Below are 27,528 nucleotides of genomic sequence, written 5' to 3'. Positions count from 1 at the left end.
GTAGATAATTTGCAGATAGAAAATATGTTTTTGAGGAGGATACTCCTCCACAACCCTCAGGGCAAGGGTTTTAAGTTATGCCCTGGGGGCAAATAAGGTTTTTATAGAAGGCGGTGTCGTACAAACTTAAAAAAAAACTCATTCGATTGGAAATTCCAGGGCAGTGGAGGGGTAATCGTATAGACTTTGATAAAGCCTCATTCGATTTAAATTGAAAGTTCTAGATCCGTTTTTTAAAGTCAAGAATAATCGGACAGTAAGCACCCCCCCCATTCCAAAAAAAACTTGAAACTTTTTGCAATCAAAAACGAACAAAAATTAATTAAAAAACCAACACGTAACAAACCAACACGATTAGTTAGAAAAAATGGCAGAGTTAAAAAAAAGGCAAAACTATATGAGTCTTGAACAGTCTTGGAAAGTACAAACAAAGTCAAATTGAATATTAGATATATAATGATATTAATTGTTGAAAGATTCATCAGTTAAAGATTTTTTTTTCACTGTAATTTCATTTTTATTTTCAATGCTGTAAGAACTGGAAAATAATAAATTTGTAATATACGAGTAATTCGTTTTCAGTGAAGCACCAATGACGCAGAAGGCTTTAGGTTTTTACAGTTAAAGAAGGGGGCAGTATCCAAATTTTGTTTGTAGTAAAACTATATTTGTCTTGACTAATCTTGAAAAGAAATAATAAGTTAAACTGAATATTTGATGCATAATGATATTAATTGCTAAAAGCTCATCAGTTCAAAATTTTACTGTAATTTTATTATTTATTTTCAATATTAAGTACAAAAGAAAACATTTGTAATATAATTCGTTTTCAGTGAAGCGCCAAGGACGCAGTAGGTTTTAGGCTTCTGTAGAGAGGCGATACCAAAACTCTTGTTTGTAGTTATTTTTATTCGATTCAAACTTGATTTGCATATTCAATTTAAGTTTCACTTGTTTTAAGATTTATTTATTCATTTGCATAAATATATATATTGTATGTTTGTTCGCATTGATTGTTATTTAATTTCTGTTCGTTTTAAGTTACATTTATACTTTAATAGCAAAATATTTGTTTTCGTTTTAAGCTTGATTTTCATATTCAATCTAAGCATTACTCGCTTTAAAATCTGTTTATTCATTTATATTAGTACTTGTTGTATGTTTTTTAGTATGATTGTTTATTTAATTTCTGTTCGTTTTGGGTTTCATTTATTATTAAATAGTAATTTCTGGTCGTTTTCAGTTTTAAATTTAAAAGGTATTTGTATATCATGAGCTTAATTTTAAAATTGACTTTACTTTTCTTTTAAAAACTTATTTTTCGGACAGTTTTTTAATTAATTATTTTTCATGTTTAATCGCAAAAAGTTTCAAGTTTTATGGCATGGGGGGAGGTGCTTACTGTCGGATTATTCTTGACTTTAAAAAACGGATCTAGAGCTTTCAGTTTAAATTGAATGAGGATTTTTTCAAAGTCTATACCATTATCTCTTTGATAAAAACCTTATATATGAACAATAGACAGCTTGTAAAACTTGTAGACAGCGATTGAAATCAGTGCACGGATTGAAAAAATATGCAAAATAAGGGGTTAAGATCCTTTCCCTTACTGATACACCGAGGTCACGACTGTTTGGAATTGACCTTAATAGGATTTTGTGGTACTTAGCACTTCTATATCGATCTCATAGTATATCTTTTAACCTTATAATAGGAAAATTATAATAGATTTCCTATGTTTTCTTCCCATATAAAACCCCTTCCCATAAGTTAAAAACCCCCTTTAATAAGTTAAGCCACAGGGCATAACTTACAACGTCTACCCCCGGGCCCTGGTGGGCTGTGTCGACACCGGAGTTTTTTGTTATCAGAACTTTGAACTATTTTAACGAAATGTCTATCTCAAAATTTTTACGTGATGCATTTAGGGCGTGGAGGAGGGGGGGGCTAGTAACCCTCGAATCTCTTTTGACTCTTAAAAAGTGAACAAGAACTTTCAATTTTCAGTCAAATGAGACCTCTCCAAAGTTTATACAAGCATCCCTTCCATAAGAAATAATGGGAAGGATTCGGAGATTCCTTAAATTACAACTCTTGCCCTGAGGGCTGTGGGGGAGTTGTCATCCTCAAAGACCAAATTTCCAAAACTTAAGACTACATTGAATAAAATGGCTGTCTCAAAATTTTGATTGGATGTGTTTGGGGGAAAGATGGGCGTGTGAGGGGGGTTAGTTGCCCTCCAATCACTTTCGACTATTAAAAAGGGAACTAGCCCTTTGAATTTCCAATCGAATGAGCTTTTTTTTGAAGTTTCTACGACACCGCCTTCTATAATAACCTTATATGCCCCCACGGCATAACTTAAAACCCTTGCCCTGAGGGTTGTGGGAGATTGTCCTCCTCAAAAACATCTTTTCTATCTGGAAATCAACTATGCTGAACGAAATGGCTATCTCAAAATTTTGATTGGATGTGTTTGGGGGAATGATGGGCGTGGGGGGGGGGCTAGTTACCCTCCAATCGCTTTCGACTATTAAAAAGGGCACTATCCCTTTGAATTTCCAATCAAATGAGCCTTTTTTGAAGTTTTTAAGACAACCCCTTCTATAAAAACCTTAAATGCCCCCAGGTCATATCTTAAAACCCATGCACTGAGGGTTGTGGGGGAGTGTCCTCCTTAAAAAAATATTTTATATGTAGAAATCAACTATGCATAAAAAAATGGCTATCTCAAAATTTTGAGTGGATGTTGGGGGAAATGATGGGCGTCGGGGGAGGGGGCTAGTTGCACTCCAATCACTTTTGACTATTAGAAAGGGCACTAGCCCTTTAATTTCCAATCGAATGAGTCTGTTTTGAAGTTTCTACGACAACGCCTTCTCTAAAAACCTTATATGCCCCCAAGGCATAACTTTAAACCCTTGCCCTGAGGGTTGTGGGGGAGTCCTCCTCAAAAATATATTTTCTATTTGTAAATCAACTACGCTGAACAAAATGGCTATCTAAAAATTTTGTTTGGATGTGTTTGGGGAAATGATGGGCGTGGGGGAGGGGGGCTAGTTACACCCCAATCACTTTCGACTATTAAAAAAGGCACTAGCCCTTTAAATTTCCAATCAAATGAGCCTGTTTTGAAGTTTCTACAACAACGCATTCTATAAAAACCTTATATGCCCCCAGGGCATAACTTAAAACCCTTGACCTGAGGGTTGTGGGGGAGTGTCCTCTTCAAAAATATATTTTCTATCTGGAAATCAACTACGCTGAACAAAATGGCTATCTGAAGATTTTGATTGGATGTGTTTGGGTAAATGATGGGCGTGAGGGGGGGGAGGGGGGCTAGTTACACTCAAATCACTTTCAACTATTAAAAAGGGCACTAGCCCTTTAATTTCCAATCAATGAGCCTGTATTGAAGTTTCTACGACAACGCCTTTTATAAAAACCTTATATGCCCCCAGGGCATAAATTAAAACCCTTGCCCTGAGGGTTGTGGGGGAGTATCCTCCTCAAAAATATATTTTCTATCTGGAAATCAACTAAACTGAACAAAATGGCTATCTCAAAATTTTGCTTGGCTGTGTTTGAGGGAACGAGGGGCGTTGGGGGGGGGGCTAGTTGCCCTCCAATCATTTTCGACTATTAAAAAGGACACTAGCCCTTTAATTTTCAGTCGAATGAGCCAGTTTTGTAGTTTCTACGACAACGCGTTCTATATAAAACCTTATATGCCCCCAGGGCATAACTTAAGACCCTTGCCCTGAGGGTTATGGGGGAGTGTCCTCCTCAAATATGTATTTTCTATTTGGAAATCAACTATGCTGAAAAAATTGGTTATCTAACATTTTGATTGGATGTGTTTGGGGAAATGATGGGCGTGGGGGGGGGGGGGGCTAGTTAAACTCCAATCACTTTCGACTATTAAAAAGGACACTAGCTCTTTCATTTCCAATCGAGTGAGCCTGTTTTGAAGTTTCTACGACAATACCGTCTATAAAAACCGTAGTTGCCTCAAGGGAATATCTTAAAACATTTGCCATGAGGGTTGTGGGGGATTGTCCTCCTCAAAAATATATTTTCTATCTGGATATTAACTACGCAGAAAAAAATGACTATCTGAAAATTTAGATTGGATGTATTTGGAGGAATGATGGACGGGGGGGGGGCTTGTTACCTTCCAATCATTTTTGACTATTAAAAAGGGCACTAGCCCTTTAATTTCCAATCGAATGAGCCTGTTTTTAAGTTTCTACGACAACACCTTCTATCAAAACCTTATATGCCCCCAGGGCATAACTTAAAACCCTTGCCCTGAGGGTTGTGGGGGAGTGTCCTCCTCAAATACATTTTCTATCTGGAAATCAATTAAGAAGAACAAAATGATTATCTGAATATATTTATTTGATGTGTTTGGGGGAATTAATGGGCGTGGGGGGGGGGGGCTAGTTAAGAACCAAAAACAGACGAATATTAAAAGTGGCCCAAGATATATCATTCCCAATTGAATGTGCAAGTTTTGAAGTTTCTACAACAACGCCTTCAATAAAAACCTTATATGCCCCTAGGGCATAAGTCAATACCCTTGTCCTAAGGGTTGTGGGGGAGTATCTTCCTCAAAAATATATTTTCTATCTGGAAATCAACTACGCCGAACAAAAAAATTTAAATTGCTATCTCAAAATTTTGATTGGATGTGTTCGGGGGAATGATGGGCGTGGGGGGGCTAGTTGCCCTCCAATCATTTTCGACTATTAAAAAGGGCACTAGAACTCTCAATTGCCAATCGAATGAGCCCCCTTTGAAGCTTCTACGATGACCCCTTCCATATGAAGTGCCTCTGGGAAAAAAAAATAATAATAAAACATTGGAGCCGTATGGCCTTTACTTAAAAACAATTCTTTTATAATTAATAAGTCTGCAAACCAAGATTAGAATATTAGAAGCTACAGTGAGGACAGAGGTAAAATATGGCTCTGAAGCATGGACGCTCCGAAAAGCGGGTGAAGATTTGCTAGATGTTTTCAAGAGAAATTGCTCAAGGATTGTTTTGGGTACCCGGCTGACTGACCGTATTTCAAACAATGTTGAGGTGGTTAGGGCACGTTGTGCAGATGAAGGATGACAGATTGCCGAAGATTGTTTTTTTCGGCCAACCGTCTAGGGCTAAATGGAAAGCAGGTCGTCCTCGTCTGGGGTGGGAGGACGTCATAAAGAAAGCTTTAATGAAAATAGGAATTTCCTGGGAGGGTGTAAAAGGGAAGGCTTTAAATAGATTGAGACGGAGGAGAAGCATGCGTTGCTGTGTTGGCCTCAGGCGGCTTGGTACTGCAGTGAGTTGTTAGTAGTAGTAGTATGGGTTCCAAATATCATTAGATCTATAGCCTTAGACCTTTAGACCATATTATTAGACCTTTAGTCGTGGCATGGACGAAAAAGTGCAAGGAGCTTGCCATAACACATTCCGTCTGTATCATTAATGGGAGCTTTCCGGGGCAAATGGATGTTGAAGGATGGGGACAAAACACTACTACTACTACCACTAACAACTCACCTCAGCACCAAGCCGCCTGAGGCCAACACAGCTACGCACACTCCTCCTCCATCCCAATCTATTCAAAGCCTCCCTTTTTACACCCGTTCCCTTTTCCCATTTCCTATAAATCTTTCTTTATGATCTCCTCCCACCCCAGAGGGGGACAACCTGCTTTCCGTTTAGCCCTAAATGGTTGGCCGAAAAGAACAATCTTCGGCAATCTGTCATCCTTCATCCACACAACGTGCCCTAGCCACCTCAACCTTTCTTTCGTTATAGCCCTAGAGAGCGGTATTGAACCACATTTTTCGCATAGCCTATTGTTTGAAATACGGTCAGTCAGCCGGGTACCCAGAACAATCCTTAAGCAATTTCTCTGGAAAACATCTAGCAAATCTTCATCCGCTTTTCGGAGCGTCTATGCTTCAGAGCCATATTTGACCACTGTCATCACTGTAGCTTCTAATATTCTAATCTTGGTTTGCAGACTTATCTTCCTATTCTTCCAGACTTTTTGAACTGTGAAAAAACTACCTGAGCCTTGGCTATTCTATATTTAACATCTTCACTGCTCCCACCATCTTCACTAATAATACAACCAAGGTAAGTGAAGCTGCCCACCTGATCAATCTTTTCATTACCCAACGTCGCCTTTTCATTTTCACTTATTCCTAGCCTTAGTGACTTAGTCTTCCTAACATTAATTTTCAAATCAATTCTAGCACCCTGAACTCAGAAAACCTCTAAAACTTCATTCATTTTTCTGACACTTTCATCAAGGATGCTTAAATCATCAGCATAATTCAAGTCCAGGAGACTTTTTCCTCCCCATTTGATTCCGTTGTCTCCCATTGCCTTTCCTGTGCTCCTTAAAACAATGTCCACCAAAATAATCCATACAAAGGGGGATAGAACACAACCCTGCTTAACTCCTGATTTAATACGAAACCAGCTGCTAACCTCATTTCCTTCATTAACCGCAGAAATGTTATTCTGGTACATAGCACTAATCACTTTAATGTATTTGTCTGGTATACCATACAAGGATAAGACCTTCACTAAAGCTCTTCTATAGACAGAATCGAACGCTTCCACATAATCTATAAAACTGAGGACCAAAGGTGTTTGAAAACTCAGGCACTTCTCAGTTATTAGCCTAAGAGTGAAAATTTGGTCGACACATCCTCTACCTTTTCTAAAACCGCACTGCTCTTCTCTTAAAACTTTGTCTACGGCATCTCTCAGTCTAAAAAGTAATATATTACTAAGTAATTTACTACCTACAGAGACCAGACTAATGCCTCGATAATTACCACACTCACTTTTATCACCTTTCTTATAAAGTGGCTTGATTAAGGTTTTCTTAAAATCGTTAGGTACTTCCCCTTTTTCAAAAATCATATTCATAATCTTCAATAACTTATTTCTAACCTCAGAGCCACCATATTTAAGAAACTCATTTACCACCCTATCAGTACCTGGAGCCTTATTATTCTTTAATCTTTTTAGTACTGTTGCTAATTCCTCCTCACAAAACAAATCTTCCTTCACATCCAAGGTATCACAAACTTTTTCATTTTCCTCTATTTTTTTTCCTGCAACTCTATCTCGGTTAAGCAAATTCTCCAAATGTTCGGCCCATCTCTCTTTAGTTTTTTCCTTATCGCTAATTGCGACCCCATTCCTATCTTTAACTGGGCCAAGTTCGGATTGACTACTCCCTCTCAATTTGTTAACGTGCCAGTACAATATTTTTATATTATGCCGTCTAGCTGCATCTTCCAGATACTCGGCAATTTTATTCATGGCCTCCACTTCACACCTCCTTAGTTCACATTTTAGTGCTTTCTCCATTTTCTTTACATTTCTTTTGTTTTCATACGATCTATCACTCACATAATTCTTGTACATGTCCTTTCTCCTTTCTATTAAACATACAGCTTTTTCACTAATATTCTTAGCTGCAGTTCTAGCTTTTTCCCTAAGACACCTTCAGCAACTTCACAAATTATTTTTCTAAAATTATTCCAACCATCTTCCATATTATCAAATTTTAAACTCTCAACTTTAGTATTCAACTGTTGCTGGAAATTTTCTCTCAAATTCTCATCCTGGAGTCTACCAACATCATAACTACCCGGGAGGTAATTAACCTTCCGAAATTTCAGATTTAAATTAACCCTTGACACTACTAGATGGTGATCTTTACTTTTAACATCAATAACAGCACTCCTATATACCCTAGTATCTTGTATTGATCCTGCCAGTCTTCGGTTTACTATAACATAATCAATAAGGTTTGCTGTCTTACCATCACATGAATACCATGTTAACTTATGAGCCATTTTATGACCAAACACCGTATTGGTTATAACTAGATTGTTATACCTACAAAATTGCAAAAGTCTGTATCCATTACTGCTTTCTTTTCCTCCACCAAATTTACCTAGGCTGGGATACCCTCTATCCCTATTTCTACCAACCTGGGCGTTGAAATCTCCCAGTAATAACGTCATATTTCTACCTGGAACCCTGTCTATTTCCTCCTGTAACTGTAAGTAAAATTCATCTGAGTCACTAGTATCTCCGTCAGTCGGTTCTAAAGGGGCGTATACTACTATAACTGATGCCCTGAACTTTCTAGTCATAAAATGAGCAGTTAGTATTATATTAATAATACCTTCCCAGCCTAAACAAGACTTAGCAGCTTCCTTATTTATCATGGGGTCGAGGCAGCCCTTTGCAGAGGCTGTTGTCCATAGATCTGGACCTTACACCCTGCCGCCGTTGTCCTCCTATAGAGGATCCTCCCGTGATGGTGTTCTGCATCACCATGCAATTTAACCCATTACTGTGAGAAGGTTTGTAACTCATGGGACTTGTGGACAAACCATTGGGCCCTTTTGAGTGTACATTTGAGGGGCCTTCTTCCTCTTCCGCCTGTATCTATGACCCCGGGCGAGGGTGCCCCAGTTTCTATTATGGACCTGAAAAGAAAGGGGGTAGGGATGGGGGTACATAGTTTCTTTTGACATTACTTAGACAGAAGGTAATATTTTGAACAATTAGAATTAGAAAGTAGTTTTAATTCCCTGCAAATGGTGACCAATAAGCAAGCTGTAGGCTACAGTTATCACTAGATCTATAGCCCAAAGACAAAAAAAAACACGAAAATTAAGAATATTAATAAGCCTTGGCAGAATATTAAACCAAAGATATTTTTACAAGTAGAGCTGAGATAGCATTTAAATCGTCATCTCTTCCGCCTCTTATTTTTAGTGCCTAACAATAAGATCTATTGACTTCTTGTGCAAGTTTTAATAATGTTTGTCATTTGAAATTCAGATGTAGATTTTCGCATTCACAGAAAGAAAAGAGAAAGCATAGTGACCGAGCAAAAATAAATCTATCTTTTTTAAGCAATTTTCTGTTAGCCTCTAATACCTTTTTCGGTATTTCCATTGAAAAACTCCCTTCCCTCTGAATTTTAAAGTGTACCCCCCTACATTTTCGTAAATGAGGGCTCTGGCTGAGGACTGGCAGAGGACTTTAGTTAATTCCTTTTACAAATCATTATTTACTATAACCTATTAACAGATTTATAAGTTTGACATATATGTAAATTATATACTAAAGTCCCCAATAGTACAGTGGTAAGTAGTGCTGCCTGTCCCCTTTATGGGACAGGAGCTGAGGAGACTGGGGTTCGATTCCCGGTCGGAGAAAATTTTTAATATAATGAATTTAAAGCAATATCTCTTAAATTTAAAGTTTAAAAAATAAACTCAGTTTAGCTACCTCCTAGCTAAAATAATGAAGAAAATATGAATGAATAACAGGAAATCAGGTAGCAAAATCAGTCAGAAATGGTACTACACCACATAGAAGCAACTTTTCAAAGTTACTTTTGTTACAATATTTATATTAAACATTTCAGTTAGTATAGTCTAGAGCTCGTTCTTTATTATAACTTTAATATAAATTACTATAGGCAAGAGTTGTTTCTTTATTATATTTGCTAGCTACCACTGAAACCCAGATATGGGGCATGATCGTCTCTTACGAGGTTGCTAGCTACCGCTGCAACCCGGATTACAAACAGGAAAAAGCCTACGGCTCTTTTTTTCTTTGGAGTAGTAAGAGATGAACCTCAAGGAATCAGGCAGCTAACTATGTCCAATGTATGTAACGGTTTGTTCTTCTAATGCTCATACGGTCACCCCTGGGGAAAAGAAAAAAAAACAAATAAACACGCATCCGTGATCTTTCTTTTGGAAAAAGATACCAAATTCCATACTTTTGCAGATAGGACTTGAAACCTAAACAGTAAGATTCTCTGATACGTTGAAACTGATGGTGTTATTTTCATTAATATTCTATTAATTTTGGGGGGTGTTTCCCCCTTTTTTCAAAAATAGGGCAAATTTTCACAGGCTCGTAACTTTTGATGAGTAAGACTAAAGTTGATGAAACTTAAATATTTAAAATCAGTATAAAATCAAATTCTTTGGATGTATCTATTCATATTAAAAATTCCATTATTTAGAGTTTTGATTACTATTGAGACGAGCCGCTCTTACTATACAGTTTGTTACCACGAACTGTTTGACACTAAAATACAGTCTTTTGTAAACAATTTTTATATTAAGAATTATTTTTGTTAATTACAAAAGGTTTCTCTATACATCAATTCCCTTTAAAATGAGCCATTAAACAGCTCTTTATCATGATGATTAAATACCTACGATTATGACGTCATTCATCAATCTTGAACAAGATATGCAGTTACTTTCCATTTTTTTGTAAAAAAGTAACTTATATTAGAAATAACTTTTTTAATAATAAAAGCTTTTCAACCCCATCAATTTTCTTTAAAATGATCCATTAAACAGATCTCTACGATATTCCAGTGCCCCGCTATGTGAGGAAAAGAAGAAAAAAAAAGATGCCGAATATGCAGAATATCGTCGTTTCAGCCACTTTTCTTGATATTCAAGCCAGTACATATCTCTTGTTGTCCAATCCAAGTGACTATAGGTTCCCTAGATAGGGTTATCGGTCAAGGCGGTTGTAATAGTGATCTTCGTTTTTTGATCTGAATCTAGTCTTAGGAGTTATGGGACGTGATCGTCTCTTACTAAGTTGCTAGCTACCGCTGCAACCTGGATCCTATTTTTAACAGTTTCTACTTAGTCTCCAATATATCTTAACTGGTCCATTACTTTGCTTTTACATTTTCTCCCATACCCCATTAAAATGCACCCCGCCAAAGTGCATTTTTCTCTACTTAGGCTTCTAATACGAGAATGTTTCCAGTTTGAAAACTACACTAAAGACAGGGCTGGCTTCTAGCCTCTTTAGCTAAACCCCTAATTTTGTCTTTTTTCACTCTCAATTTTGAAGCAGATCCAACAAATCCGTTAACGATGCCTAAGCTTGAAAACTTGTAGTGGTAGTAAAAACATGCTCATCAGTAAGAGTTCACAATAATTAACCTTGTTTCCTCTCAGCCAGAGAATTAACGTTATAAAAGCGCAAACAGAGGTAAAATAAAGTAATAATAAAGCGATTTACAGATTCTAGTGTCGTATCGCATATATTATTATTTTTTCACAGACTCATTGATCTTGATTGCGTTTTTATCAAAATTTCAAAAGAAAATATCAAAAAGTGAAACAATTATTTTTATTCTTTTTGATTCATAGCTTGCCAAAAAAATAGATCAAAATCGCTTAAAACACCGTTTTAGTTCACATTGGCACAGGAAGTATAGCATTGAACAAAGAGTGCGAGGTTTGGCCTTAACATCTTTAGGCTAAAGATGTAATCAACTCATGGAAATCTATTATTCTCAATAAAAACTGAACAACAGTTGGGAAGGTATCTTCGAAAGCAAACAAAAGAAAAGAAAAATTATATTTGCTAACTAAAGGTTTTTTGGTCGGAGGTTTACACTAGTCCATAAGTAGTCCTAACCATGATTTCATAGACTTCATACCAACACTGACTTATAACTTGATGGAAGAACTCCTTCTAAAATGATGATCCAGCATATAGATTTCTTCCTTACTCTCTCTGTTCTTCTCTCTCCCTACTCCTCTTTCTTACCATATCTTTCTCTCTGTGTCCATCACCCCCCACCCCCCGTTTCACTTTTTGGCCTATCGCGGGCAGTTACAAATTGAACCTCTTTTCTAATATTCCTGAATGAATAAATTGAATAATTGAATAAATTGAATAAATGAATAAACGAATAAAATGAAATAAATTGAGTCATTAATATATTTTACAGAGTTGCTAGTATTTTTAGCAGTAAATGAAAGCATTAAGGAGAAAGGAAGATGTTGCCCTTCCAAGAATACTAAATGACTGTAGGCTAGTAGGTGAAGTGGCGATAGTTTTGCTCATTTCATCCTATTCAGTTAGCGTAATTTTCAATATCTTGGCCATAACCTACTGTAACCGTGATTTTAAAACAATATAAAAAAGACAAAAAACTGTTAACGCTAACTAAAATTATTTAACCAAAACCTTCTGTTAATTGGGCAGTGTCATCTAATTGACAACGGAAAATATTTTTAAAAAAGTCATCATTTATATTAAAACAGCACACTGAAAGTGAAAGAGTTGTTTGTGATGATGATGAATTTAGTTTTGTAGTTTCTTTTTTTAACTTAGAGGTTTATAGACTGGGATCGTTTTTAAAAGAGCTTATGGGCACTTCTAACCGATTTTTATCTCCGAATTTATGCTCAGTGGTATATGAGCCCTATTCGGACAACAATCGTCAATTTCCGGCAGAAAATAGTTTTTCTTTTGAAAAAAGGGGAGTAATAACTTTGGTTTTCTGTTCGAATGAGCCCTAATACGAAGTCAAATGACTATTGGGTAAATACGGTTCCCTTACAATGACTAAATAAAAAAAGTTTTTTTTTAATTGAAAGTAAGGAGCGACATTAAACTAAAATGAACGGAAATTATTCCGTGTATGAAAGGGGATGTCCCCCCCCCTCAACGCCTCGCTCTTTACGCTAATTTTTTTTTTTATTGTTTTAAAAACAGAGCTGTGCGAAGGAGTCAAACTTTAGCGTAAAGAGCGAGGCTAGATTGCTTTTTTTTGGCTATATGGCTTCCTCAAAAATTGTTTAATTTTATTTACGAACGCTTTTATTAGTAATAAATATACGTAACTTACAAATTAACTTACGCAAAGAACTTCTATATTCGTCTATTTTTATTACGTATATTAGGGGGTGCACCCCCTAGTCAGCACCTCACTCTTTACGCTAAAGTTCAATTTTTTTTCCCCAATTCCTTAAGAATGACCCCTTAATCACAAAGGCCGTTAATTACAATAAATAGCTCATATCAAAGTACTAAAAAAAACTTTATTGTAAAGAGCAAGATATTGACTAGGGGCGAACCCAATGATAAACGTAATAGTTTCTGTTCGTTCTAAGTTTTGATGTTGAAAAGTTTTTCAGTTGAAAACTTTGTGATCGTTTTTTTAAATAATGCTGGGAAATCAGGCACTCCTTCATAGCAATTTCCCTTCCCCCATGAAAACTTCCTCCATGGAAAGATCTTCCCACGTAACCCCCGATCCACCCCACCCATTACCAGAAAAAATCCCCCTGAAAACGTCTGTATACTTCCCAATAACCTATAATATGTGTAAACATTGGGCAAAGTTCATATCTTGCAGCCCTTCCCCCGAGGACTGTGGGGGATTAGGTCATCCACAAAGACACAGTTATTATATTTTTTGACCATGCTAAACAAAATCGCTATCTCAAAATTTTGATCGGGTGACTTTGGGGTAAAAATGAGCGTGAGAGGGGGCCTAGTTGCCCTCCATTTTTTTGGTCACTTAAAAAGGGTACTGGCACTTTTTATTTACGTTTGCATGAGCCCTCCTGCGACATTCTAGGACCGCTGGGTCGATACGATCACCCATGGAAAAAAAAACAAATAAACACGCCCGTGATCTTTCTTCTGGCATAAAATACAAAATTCCAGACATTTGCAGATGTGAGCTTGAAACTTCTACAATAGGGGTCTCTGATACGCTGAATCTGATGGTGTGATTTTCTATTACTTTTAAGGGTTTTTTCCCTTTTTTCGGAAATAAGGCAAATTTTCTCAGATGTGTAGCTTGGGTAAGACTAAACTTGATAAAATTTATATATTTGAAATCAGCCTAAAAATCTGATTCTTTTGATGTATCTATTGGTATCAAAATTCCTTTTTAGAGTTCGGTTACTATTGAGCCGGGTCGCTCTCTACTTACAGTTCGTTCGTAGTTCGTTACGTAAGGTTTTTTTGAGAGAGGAAAGAAAACAAGACATCTATTACGAGTTTACAGTAGCAATGGCTACGAACGTCTCGGGAGCATATTAACTTTCATTGTCCTTTTCTAGGAGCTCAGCCGGGTATGCTTGACTACTCAATTTGGCCGTGGCTTGAAAGAATCAGAGCAATATCGACAATATATGGAAACACATTGGATGTAGCAAAGGAAAAATTCCCAAATATAGTAAGCTCCATTTGAACGAGTCTTGAAATTCTTTTATTCTTAATTGTGAAACTAATTTTTTCAGAGAGGTGGCTTTCAAGAACGTAGTCATATTTTTTTTTGGGGGGGGGGGGTAAGGGGTGGGGAAGATCAATCATTTCATGATGGTCAAACACAGAAAAGAATCATTTTACAATAATGTAAACAAAATAAGGAATGTAAAATTACACAAAATAAGGAATGTAAAATTTTCGTTCATGTTATTTTTGTAATTATACTCATTTTTTCCCTCCAAACACTCTCCTGGATCTTCTATAAGTTACTTCACGAAGACCTTAGAAATTTGGAAAAGTGTTTGGACAACGGTCCTAGAAATTCAGTTCACAGTAATTTTTTGAAAAACAAGGGAAAGCTCTGTTTCCCTTTAAAAGCTGTCTCTACTTTTAATATTTCGACTTCACGTCCAAAAACCTTTATCAATGAAAAAAATTAATTAAGCAAGTTTCAACAAAACACACAAGGAAAAGTCAAGAAAAAACAAAAGCAACAAACAAAATTCACATCTTAAAAACTTCCAGTATCACCATGCAAATAGCACGAATTTGCACAGTGGTATGATAAATTAGGTCGTCTCTTGCACAGTTGGAGTTAGAAATATCTTATTTGAAAGAGTTTGGAGTTTGAAAGATATTTCAAACTCCAACTGTGCCAGAGAAAACCTAAGTTATCATTCTGCTGTGCGTATTCATGCTATTTGCATGGTGTAATGGTGATATTGAAATTTATTAGGATGTGAGTATTTGTTTATTGCTTTGTTGCTTGTTTTCCTTTTCTTTATATGTTTTGTTTATTTTAGCTTTATTCGATTTCCTGCATATTTCGGGGTTTTTTCCGTTGATAAAGCCTTTCGGATGGGAAGTCAAAATATTCGAATTTCTTTGTCGTTTAAAGTTTGACACTAATTTTTGTTTTGTCAAAATCTTTGTTTTAAAATATCACTCCCATTTTCTCTATATTTTCGTTTGTTAAATTCTGTAAATAGAAAGGCAGTGTGATCTAAGAAATTACTTTCTTATTGGCTATAGACGCATTGTTTTCAAAGTTCACCCCTTTGGGTTTTTTTTTTCATGGTAGGCTGGTCTTGCTATAGATTATTTTACATTAATTTATTGATTAATAGCAGACATGAAATATCACCTGAAAAAAAATAACTTTAGCCAGGAAATTGATTTTGTCGATGTAGAATGGGGATATTTACACTTTGCTACTTGGCGGTGAAGCTTTGAAATAGCTATATTTCAAACTCCAACTGTGCCAGAAAAAACCTAAGTTATCACTCTGTTGTGCGTATTCGTGCTATTTGTATGTGTAATGGTGATATTGAAATTTATTAAGATGTGAGTATTTGTTTATTGTTTTGTTGCTTGTTTTCTTTTTCTTTATATGTTTTGTTTAATTTAGCTTTATTCGATTTTCTGTATATTTCGTTTTTTATTTTTCCGTTGATAAAGGCATCCAGATGTAAAGTCAAAATATTCGAACTTCTTTATCGTTTAAAGTTAGATACTATTTTTTGTTTTGTATAAATCTTTGTTTTAAAATATTACTCCCATTTTCTTTTTATTTTTGTTTGTTGAATTCTGTAGACAGAAAGGCAGTGTGGTCTAAAAAATTTCTTTCTTATTGGCTATAGACCCATTGTTTTCATAAGTTCACCCCTTTGGGTTTTTTTTTCATGGTAGGCTGGTCTTGTTATAGTTTATTTTTATATTAATTTATTGATTAATAGTAGATATGAAATATCACACGAAGAAAAATACTTTTACCCAGGAAATTGATTTTGTCGAAGTAGAATGGGGATATTTACACTTTGCTATTTGGCGGCGTAGCTTTCAAATATTTATATTAAAAATGTAGAAAAAACTATTCCCTGGCCTTTAAGATTTGTCACCTGACTTGTTTAAAGTGATTAACTATGCTTGTAATTTTTACACGATTCAAAAACTTAATCCTGTGAACAACCAAACAAAAGCTAGGCTTTAGCCTTCATAAAAAATTGTCTTATTTTATGGCGGCTTAAAAAAATTAGATTTCTCTTTTGCAATTTTAGCGCAGTTTTTTTTATTTCCCTTTCTAAATATTATTTTTAATATTCGATTCCAATTCCAGAAAGCATGGTGGCAAAGGATAATCGAAGATCCATGTGTCAAGATGTCGTTTCGCAGTTCCGAAGAGCATCTTGACTTTATCCAAAAAGAACTCCAAGGTCAAGCAGTCTATGCTTAAAATTTTGTGTTTTTGTATGTGTTTATTTGCAACATTTTTCCTTAAAAAGATATTAAAATGGATATAGTTTTTTTGGTTTGAAATTCAATATTCGCTTAGCAGCAGAGGCGTCAATTCAAAAACACTTTTATGGAGGGGGGTGGGAATATATTTTACAAAATCAGGGGGAAGAATTTGTTTTTTTATTCAGTAAAAATACCGAAAGGTATTTTTTTCAAAATCTAGGCTGGCAATAGCCCCTCCCTCCAAAATTGAAATATTTGCCTAGCAATTCTTATAGCTAGCAATCAAACAGTTCGTGGTAACGATCTGTAAGGAAGGAGCGATGCGGCTCAATAGTAACCAAAACTCTAAGAAACAGAGTCTTGATGAAAACAGATACATCAAATGAATTGGATTTTGATTCTTATTCCAAATATGTAAAATTCGTCAAATTTAATGTTACCTATCAAAAGTTACGAGCCTAAGAAAACTACCTTGATTTTTGAAAAATGGCGGAAACACCCCCAAAAATCAAGTGATCTTAATGAAAATCCCAACATCAGATTCAACACACCAGAGAGCCCTAAATTAGTGGTTTCAAGCTCCTATGTGCAAAAATGTAGAATTCTGCATTTTTTGCCATGAGAAAGATCACGGATGCGTGAATATTTTTTTCCACCTTTATTTTCCCCAAGTTATTTTCAACTGAAAGTAAGGAGCAGCATTAAAACTTAAAACGAATAGAAATTATTATTTATATGTGGGGGGGGGGGGTCCCCTCCTCAATACCTTGCTCTTTAGCCAGAGTTTCTTTTAGAACTTTTAAAATAGCTTTACAAGGGAATCTTCTATGAAGGGGGCACCGAATTTCCTAGCCTTATTTAAAAAACGATCAGAAATTAAATAAAAAAACAAGTTTTTTCAACCGAAAGTAAGGAGCAACATTAAAAATTAAAACGAATAGACATTATTACGTATATGAGAAGTTTCGTCCCCCCGTCAGTACCTCGCTCTTTACGCTAAAGTTGCTTTAGTACTTTCAGAAGAGCTACTTATTCTAATTAAACAGCCTTTGTGATTCAGAGGTTATTCTTAAAGAATTGGAACAAACTTCAAACTTTAGTATAAAGTGGGAGGCAAACCCCCTCATATACGTAATAATTCATGTTTGTTTTAAGTTTTAATATTGCTCCTTACTTTCAGTTGAAAAAAAAAACATTTTTTTTTATTTAATTCTTATAGGCTCTTATAATCACACAGTTCGTTGTAACGATAAAGGAGCAATGCGGCTAAAAAGTAACCGAAAATCTTTGTGATTGAGGAACCAATTAAACGGCCTTTGTGATTCAGAAGTCATTCTTAAAGAATTAAATTAAAAAAAAACAATTTTTTTCAACTGAAAGTAAGGAGCAACATTAAAACTTAAAACGAAGAGAAATCTTACATGTATGAGGGGGTTCGGCCCCTCGTCAATACCTCGCTCTTTACGCTAAAATTCGTATTTCTATAAGAATGAACCCTGAATCACAAAGGTCTTTTAATTAGAATAAATATCTCTTTTGAAAGTAATGGAAAAAACTTTAGCGTAAAGAGCAAGGTATTGACGAGGGATGAGCCCCCTCATCTACGTAATAATTTCTGTTCGTTTTAAACTCTAATTTTGCTCCTTACTTTCAGTTGAAAAAACTTGTTTTTTATATGATTTCTGCTCGTTTTTTTTAAATAATGCTGGGAACTCCAGTGCCCCCTTCATCGAAAATTCCTTCCCCCATGAAGAATTACTCCATTTAAAATCCTCCGACGTAAACCCCCTCTCCCGAACCCCCCACCAGAAAAAGTCCTCCATGAAAATGTTTGTATGCTTCCCAGTAACCAATACTAGCCTATACGTAAACAATGAACAAAGTTCATAACTTGCAGCCCTTCCCTCGGGGAGTGTGGGGGATTAAGTCATCCTCAAAGACATAGTTTTTAGATTTTTTGACTATGCTGAGCAAAATGACTATCTCAAAATTTTCATCGGGTGACTATGGACAAAAATGAGCGTGGGAGTTAGCCTAGTTGCCCTCCTAGGTTCTTGGGCACTTACAAATGACACTAGAACTTTTAATTTCCGTTTGAACGAGCACTCTTTGGATTTTCTAGGATTACTGGGTCATTATGATCACCCCTGAGGAGAAAACCAAAAAAAAAATAAGATAGAATAAATACCCGTCCGTGATCTTTCTTCTTGCAAAAATACAAAATTCCACATTTTTGTATGGAGCTTAAAACCTCTACAGTAGGGTTCTCAGATACGCTCAATCTGTTGGTGTGATTTTCATTAAGATTCTATGACAATTAGGGGTTGTTTTCCCCTTTTTCGAAAATGAGGCAAATTTTCTCAGGCTCTTAACTTTGGATGGGTAAAACTAAACTTGATGAAACTTATATATTTGAAATCAGCATAAAAATAAAATTCTTTTGATGTATCTATTGGTATCAAAATTTTGTTTTTTAGAGTTTGCGGTTACTATTGAGCCTGGTCGCTCCCTACTTACAGTTCGTTACCACGAACTGTGGTACTGTGTTTATTCTTATAAGAGCCTTTGTCAAATTAGTGAAATACTCTCAAAATGCATAAAATTATTTGGAGTATTAATGAAGGGGTACAGGCAACTAATTAAACTGTTTGATAACCAAGGTCAAGATTCATGACTACTGTCCTGTCCTTGGTATTTTTTATCTAGATGTATATCTTAGTTTAACACTATATTTGCTTTTTAATCTGGTCAAGAGGTACCTATTTAGAATTAAAGTTATTCAATGCTAAATATTAGCGTGCTTGGGAGGGGGTAAAGATAGAAGCTTTGAATGGATTGAGAGGGTGCAGGAGCATGTATAGCTGTGTTGGCCTCGGGTGGCTTGGTCCTGTAGTGAGTTGTTATTATTGCTACTGGAAGTAGTAATCAGAAGAAAAATGGTCCTATTCAAGAATTATTGGTATAAGAATCTACAATTCATCGATACTAAAAAGTATAGATGTCTCATTCTGTCACGCTATTCTTTGATATAAAAAATACATAAAAAAAGATTATTCTGATGAACTATTCTGAATGCTCTGTTAAGCTATTATTTAATATATGCAAATGAATAAAAACAAAAAGCTTCAATATTCCAGAAACATAATATTACTCAGCCTTTAAATTTGTCTCCTTAGAAATTCTAGATGTCACATTCTGTCACAATATTCTTTAATGAGTTTATTAAAAGAAAAAAAAACAAAGAAGTTTTTCAAAGAAAATTAGAGAGCCACAATAGACCATAGATGAGCACAAATAAATTCAAATAAATTTTTAAGCACAAAACTAATATAAATCACCATTAGTAAACAAATGAAACCTAAAACGACCAGAATTTACAATAATGTTTATTAAACAGAATTTACAATAAATGGTATTCGAAAGTATGGTGTTAGAATTACAATCTCAGGATTCTAAATATTTTATAGTTGTTGTATATAGACCCCCATCATGTAATATCGATGAGTTTGGTATACTTTTAGATGAGTAATTGGATAAGATACCAATTTTTACTAAACCTTGCTTAACTTTGTGGTGATTTTAATTTGGATTTCAGACCAACATCGTTTCTTTATCATGTCATCATGTCATTGTATATGTTTTGATAAAAATCGCTGTTTGTTATTTTTTAACTCATTCTTTCTTTTAATTTGAAAGTTTATATGCCAACGAGAGTGCGCATTGTTATCTATTTTTTTGCGCATGGCTTACAAGCGGGCGCACTTTTAACCTGAATGAGAAATGTCAGAAAATTTTAACAGTTATATCAGTTTTTCCTCGTAGACAGGCCTAGTATATTTGACGTTGCACAACAAAGTAATGACATAAAGACATTACGTAAATGATTTTTAAATCATCATGTAAAGAAAAGTCTGAACAACATATTGAAGATAAGGTAGGTAAAAACTAAAATCGGCTTTTGACATTTGGGCTGGGGCTATATGGGTTGTCATTTGGGGCAGCAGCTTCATAACTTTTGTACACAAAAATTATATAAGTTAGAGGTGGTGTAGTGCCGCTGCCCAAGAAAAAAGCCGTTTGCCTTCAACGTATTAGTTTTTTTCTTCGGTCTCCTCCTATAGAAGAAGAACTACAGAAACTTTGGAGGAGGGTCTTTTAATTGTAAAAATGAGAGCTAAAGTGTCCATTTAAAGAGTCTAAGCTGATTGAAGGGTATCCAGATCACTTCCATGCTGTTTTTACTGAAAGGCTTACTTCAGTAATCCTCAAAATGCCAGATCAAAATTTTGAGATAGCTATTTCAAATGCCCCACGGTTAGGCAGAAATTAGTTAAGAACAGTGTGGCTTCTATGTATTTTCATTTTCTCCTTTTTCTCCTCTTACCACTATAAATAGAAGGGCTTGTCGTAGAAATTCGGAATGGGTTCATTCTATTGGATGTTGAAAGTTTTAGTCCCCTTTTCAAGAGACAAAAGCAAATGGATTAACATATTATTCAATTTTTCCAAATAAAGTTGAATTTTGTGGTATCTTTTGCGCATCATAACGTCATGGAATCATTTTATGATGGACAAAGAAACTTAGGGAAGGCTCTTTCAACTTGAAATTAAAATTTTTAGTTACTTTTTCATGGTTGCAGCTATGTCTGTAAGTTCGTGTGTGTAAGCTCGGGTTGCTCATATAATTTTCAAATATTAATTCTAGGTGGCTCATTACAACAAAAGAGCAATATATTAGGTGTGGGCTGAGGCAGATTATTTGCTGCAGGCCGAGCACATGAAAGGGTCATTCTAAGAAGTTTGGGATAGTGTGAAATCTAAGAAAAAGGGTAAAAAATTCTGATATTTGTATGCTTAACATGTTTATTGTACAATTTTCACACTTCAAAGAAGTCCATTAGTGGGATAAAAACCAAGATGTTGAGGCTGGGATATGAAGGATTAATTTTTGGGAAGTTTAAACTCTAATAGCGTGACAATGGATTGAGGATGTAGAAAATTTTCGAAGAATGGTTACTTCAGATCTAGAATTCTTATTCTTCCGTGCATGACCTGTTTATTATACAGTTTCCTTCACTATCATAAACTTATTCTAAAAATTTCATTTGCTCTGAAAATCAAGAGGTTAGGGGTGATGTCTGAATAAATAACGTTTAGCTTGCTTAAGCACGGGTGGCTCGAAGGAGGGGCAAGAGAGAGAGTGCAACCCTCCCCCAGGCATTAAAAGAATTATTTAGTCGTTTATTTTCCCCACATCCTGGTTGTAATCACTCATGTTGGAGAGAGACAGCCCGAGTCATTTCTCTCTTTCTGTAAACACGCTCACATTTTGAAGCTTTTTAGTAAGAAAAAAGGGTTAATTTTGGCACTTCCTAGTTGCAATTGTAGAGCCTAGTCAGAGGCAAATCGGCAAGTATAACTCCAACCAGCAAATTATATCAGTAGTTATTGCTTCCAATGGCACTATTAAGGCAGTCTGGGAGGATTCTGTGCTGAATGCAAGAGATACCTTGTTGAGACTAAAATTTACCTCATCTTCCAGGTAGATCATCTTCCAGGAATTGTGCAACAAGCTGTTGATTGCATTAAAGAACTTCTAAACATTTCGGGATCTAATGAAATTGTCGAAACCCACAGTAACAATTAAGAAACTGTGGTTCACAGCGATTTAGGAAAAAGGAAGTCAATCCCTCATGTAAACCAGATAAAAAAGGGAATTTCATTTGATATCAATAAACAAATTTGAGGTTGCTCTAAGTTGGTCTGCAAATATAGAAAAAAAAGGAGTTTCGTTTCACCCCAGATAGTTGAAAGTCCAAAATTACGAGCAAGTTCAGTTCTCATTAAATGCTAATTTTACAGAATTCTACAAGTTTAGAAAAATATCAAAAATCAGTTTAGTCGAACCAATATTATTTATATGTCGCATAAACAAAGAAGCTGTAAATTCTGTCCGTGTTAATTTTCAACTTCGCTCACATTTTACTTCAGAAAACTTGGTCTTTTGACCATTAATTTTTGTTAGCTTTTAGTTTTCAAAAACATACACAATAAACCTTACAAAAGCCCTTTTGTCTAACTCGGGTGAAGAAATTAAAAAAATAAACATGAGATTTTGTAAAAGTAGCATATTAAATGTGTGTTCTAGTTAAAACCTCCCTTAATATCCCTTTCTCTCAGAAAATTAAGCAATTTCATTGCATAAAGAGTACAAGAGGTGGTTCTTGTTAATTAAACGAAAAACACCCAAGAAGTGAAATTAGATTAATCCTAATGAAATATAACCTTCAGTTTATATAATAATATAGCTTGGGCTATATAAGTAGAAGGGGAGGTGCTACTCCCATTGCTCACCCCTGCTGCCACCTACAACTTTTTTTACATAGTTTATGGATGGTTATGTGTGTTGGTCGATTTATGCATGTTTTTATGGACTTTGTCAGTGAGAATGGAAAAACAGGAACTTTGTCACTCCCTTCTTGTTGTTGTTCGATGCAGGTGTTATGAGTTTCCGGGGAACACCTGTGCTGTCAGTCATTAATCAAATTGTTTCCAGGGAATGTCTGACAGATAACGTCAAGTTAATAAATGTCTTTGATGCATTTCCAAAGGGAATTGTCTCCGGGACAAAGTTTAGATCACACGTGACAGATGATGTCATGATTGATTGATTGACATGAAAGGGGAATTAATTTGTTGTTTCTAAAGAGAATTAATTCACGAAAGGGGAATTAATTTGGAGTTCTAACAAGAGAATCGTTTCCGAGGCAAAGTTTAGATCTTAGCGATGAATTGTTTTAGCGCGGGAAATAGGTTTCCAAATAATTGAAATGTGCCAGCGCAGGGATGCCAAACAAAAGGAACACGCTGAATTACGTTTAGGGATTATTTGGGCGAAACCCTTTTAGCCATTTATGGAATTATTTCGACGAAACAGTTAGAGACATTATAAAATATGATTTTTGAAAAAATTTTTGAAGAGGATTTGAGGGTGAAACTCTGTGGTCGTTATAATACACAAGTTACATTGAACAGTGTCGTGAGGTCCTCTACCCCAACCCTAAAGGGTCCCGATACCCACCACCCCAACTCCGCAGGGAGCGCCTCGTCCACAAAGGTCCCCCCAAGCACCCAAAGGACCACCCGACCCTCAAGGGACCCACAGACCCCCAAAGGACCCCCGGGCCCCAAAGGGCCCCTCCCCCTTGGCCCCCAAAGGGCCCCTCCCCCTCTTCCTCCCTCTCCTCCCCTCCCCCTCCTCCCCCTCCCCTCCTCCCCCCCTCCTCCTCTCCCCTCCTCCCCTCTCCCTCCCTCCCCCATCTTTTAATATTTTTTTGTGCATTGAGACACAGAAGGGTCCCCCCCCGAGCCCCCCAAAGGGCCCCCGGTGCCCCAAAGGCTCCTGAGCCCCATTTTTAATACTTTTTAAGGCATTATTATATCTTTTCAGAACAAATTATTATTTTAGGGAATTATTTCGGCGAAACGGTTAGAGACATTTTAAAAGATGATTTTTGAAGATGTTTTAGAAGAGGATTTGAGGGTGAAACTCTGTGGTCGTTATAATACACAAGTTCCATTTGATCAGTGTCGTAAGGTCTCATACCCCAGCCCCAAAGGCCCCAGGTCCCCCTAATGCCCCTCGAGCCCTCAAAGACCACCGGGACCCCTCCCCCCATTTTTTTTTAAAATAATTTTTGAAATTTTTTTAACATGGTATTTTTTTTAACTTTTTTACGTATCTTAAAATGATATGAAATATGCTTACGACACTACCAATCGTACTCTGTGCTTGTTCATAGACACGACGCGGCTTTCCCACTGGTACTCTATGGCAGGTTATCGACACTACCTAGTTTATTGTGTGCATTAAATCAGTATTTTTTTTCGCAGTGGAAGGATAAACACACAATTCATATCTGTAAAAAAGAGAAGATGAATTATTCGACGAAAGTATGTGCACACGATAAAGTTATTGTTGCCTTGAATGCTGACAAGGAGAAATACCTGAACTATGAAACGAGTGCAAGTGGTAACACTATTGGAAATGTATGCATGCGTTGTCATGACAGCGAGAAGTTAGATTTCTTTGGAGTACCCAAGAATTTAAATCGTGTAAACGGTGGATATGTGAGAGTAACATTACCAGAGAAATTAGTGCTGAAATAGAGTGCAAGCTTAAAAATAATTGTCGATGATCGGGGACAACTCCTTGCTACTATTGCTGGTAACACATTACCTGTTGATACATCCTATCAGCATCTTTACGGTATTAGTATTTTAAAAAGAACAAGAAGAAGACAAGCATACTCCTGTAATAAAGTCATTAATCATATCTTATCAATATGTCAAAACTGCTATCTTCGTAAAAATAATGTGACAATAGACAATGAAATCGAAGGCAGAATAAAAAAGACATTAGCAGACAGTATCATCAATGAATATAAAGATGAATTGACGGAAAGTGAAGCGAAAGTGTACTAATAATGTATAATAATGTATTTAGCATATTTTTATATTAATATTCTACATGTCGTTATTTCATTAAAAATATCTTATGCATTATTTTGTTAAGTGTTCATTATTTTTAGGGTATGCTATAACGTCAAATGTTCAGAATATATATTAAAAATGTCAGAGATGTAAGAAAAATAATTTTTAGAGATAAAGATACTACTAGCAGGCTCAATTTTTCATAGAAGATAGAAAAGTTCAAGTTCTAATCTGAATTTTACCAAAGAACATAATTCATTTCTAATTTCTCCAGAGAAAATAAAAAGTTTCCATACCACTTTTAAGTTCACCAAGACATAAAAATTTAAAATTCAGTTCTAAATTTTTCAATAGAAGATAGGAAAAGTTATACTATGATTGTGATTATTTTCCATGAAGATAAAAAGTTTCACTTTAATTCTAAATTTTCTTAAATTTAATTCTAACCTTTCTCAAAGAGATGAAAAAATTTGAAATTCAGTTCCAAATATTATCCGAAAAATGAAAGGCCAACTTCGATTCTGAATTTTCAGAATTAAAATTAAATAAGTTATTGATCAATTCTATTTTCCTAATATAATATAAAATTTTCCACTTAAATTCAGATTTTTCTCAAAGAGATGACAAAATTTTAAATATTGTTCTAAATTTTTCATAGAAGATAGGAAATTTATATCACGATTGTTATTATTTTCTACGAAGATAAAAAGTTTCACTTTAATTCTAAATTTCCTTAAATTCAGTTCCGACCTTTCTCAACGAGTCAAATTCAAAGTTCTGTTTCAAATATTTCCCCGAAAGAAGAAATGACAAGTTATGCTATGGTTATGACTATTTTCCATGAAGATAAAAAGTTTCACTTTAATTCTAAATTTTCTTAAATTCTGTTCTAACTTTTCACATAGAGATGAAAAAATTTAAAGTTCTGATCCAAATTTTTCTTAGAAGATAGAAAAGTTCAAGTTCTCTTCTGAATTTTACCAAAGAACACAGTTCAATTCTAATTTCACAAGCGAAAATAAAAAGCTGCCACTACAGTTTTAAGTTCACCATGACATAAAAAATTTAAAGTTCTGTTCTAAATTTTTACACAGAAGATAAGAAAAGTTATACTATGATTGTGATTATATTCCATGAAGATAAAAAGTTTCACATTAATTCTAAATTTTCTTAAATTCTGTTCCGACTTTTCACATAGAGATGAAAAAATTTAAAGTTCTGATCCAAATTTTTCTTAGAAGATAGAAAAGTTCAAGTTCTCTTCTGAATTTTAACAAAGAACACAATTCAATTCTAATTTCTCCAGAGAAAATAAAAAGCTTCCACTTCATTTTTAATTTCACCAAGACATAAAAAATTTAAATTTCAGTTCTAAATGTTTCTGTAGAAGATATGAAAAGTTATACTATGATTGTGATTATTTTCCATGAAGATAAAAAGTTTCACTTTAATTCTAAATTTTCTTAAATTCAGTTCCGACTTTTCACATAGTGATGAAAAAATTTAAATTTCTGATCCAAATTTTTCTTAGAAGATAGAAAAGTTCAAGTTCTCTTTTGAATTTTACAAAATAACAGTATTCATTTCTAATTTCACCAAAGAAAATAAAAAACTTCCACTTCAGCTTTAACTTCACTAAGACATAAAAAATTTAAAGTTAAGTCCTAATTTTTCCGTAGAAGATAGGAAAAGTTATATCATGATTGTGATTATTTTCCATGGACATAAAAAGTTTCACATTAATTCTTAATTTTCTTAAATTCAGTTCCGGCTTTTCTCAAAGAGAGGAAAAAATTTAAAGTTCTGTTCCAAATATTTCCCAGGAAGAAGAAAAGTTCAACTTTGATTCTGAGTTTTCCCAATGAAAATGAAATAAGTTATTGATCAATTCTATTTTCCAAAAATAATATAAAAATGTTCCACTTCAATTCAGATTTTTCTTAACGAGATGAAAAAGTTAAAATACTTCCAAATTTTTTTATAGAAGATAGAAAAGTTCAAGTTCTCCTCTGAATTTTACCAACGAGCACAATTCAATTCTAATTTCTCAAGAGAAAATAAAAAGCTTCCACTTCAGTTTTAAGTTCACCAAGACGTAAAAAATTTAAAGTTCTGTTCTAAATTTTTCCGTAGAAGATAGGAAAAGCTATACTATGATTGCGATTATTTTCCATGAAGATGAAAAGTTTCACTTTAATTCTAAATTTTCTTAAATTCAGTTCCGACTTTTTTCATAGAGTTGAAAAATTTAAAGTTATGTTCCAATTATTTTCTCGGAAGAAGAAAAGTTCAACCTCGATTCTGAATTTTCTTAATGAAAATGAAATAAGTTATTGATCAATTCTATTTTCCCAAAATAATATAAAAATTTTCCACTTCAGTTCAGATTTTTCTCAAAGAGATGAAAAAATTTAAAATACTGTTCCAAATATTTCTTAGAAGATAGAAAAGTTCAAGTTCTCTTCTGAATTTTACCATAGATTACATTTAAATTCTAATTTCACCAGAGAAAATAAAAAGCTTCCACTTCAGTGTTAAGTTCACCAAGACATAAAAAAATTTTAAGTTCAATTCCAAATTTTTCCGTAGAAAATAGGAAAAGTTATACTATGATTGTGATTATTTACCATGAAGATAAAAAGTTTCACTTTAATTCTAAATTTTCTTAAATTCAGTTCCGACTTTTCACATAGAGA

General features: G+C 34.8%; 1 protein-coding gene across 3 annotated transcripts in view; it reads left to right on the top strand.

Moving 5' to 3' along the window:
* LOC148954853 (pyrimidodiazepine synthase-like) overlaps positions 1–27,528 on the top strand; it is a 317,734-nt gene that overhangs the window by 16,863 nt on the left and 273,343 nt on the right. Inside the window, exons 5-6 of one of the 3 annotated variants that reach the window (XM_089098942.1) lie at positions 13,954–14,069; positions 16,218–16,405. The exons of 1 other annotated variant lie outside the window; for it this stretch is intronic. In XM_089098942.1, coding sequence (XP_088955068.1) covers positions 13,954–14,069; positions 16,218–16,334 — 233 coding nt within the window. In that variant the 3' untranslated portion in view covers positions 16,335–16,405. Of the gene's footprint in view, positions 1–13,953; positions 14,070–16,217; positions 16,406–27,528 lie in introns of those variants that run through there. One more of the 3 variants, XM_089098946.1, reaches the window with a different exon arrangement.

This window comes from Artemia sp. Qi Xiang Cuo, chromosome 2, assembly GCF_049724085.1.
Source record: "Artemia sp. Qi Xiang Cuo chromosome 2, ASM4972408v1, whole genome shotgun sequence".
In the NCBI taxonomy this organism is placed as follows: Eukaryota; Metazoa; Arthropoda; class Branchiopoda; order Anostraca; family Artemiidae; genus Artemia; species Artemia sp. Qi Xiang Cuo.
Note: the sequence above shows the minus strand (reverse complement) of the source record. Positions and strands in the feature narration are given on the sequence as shown.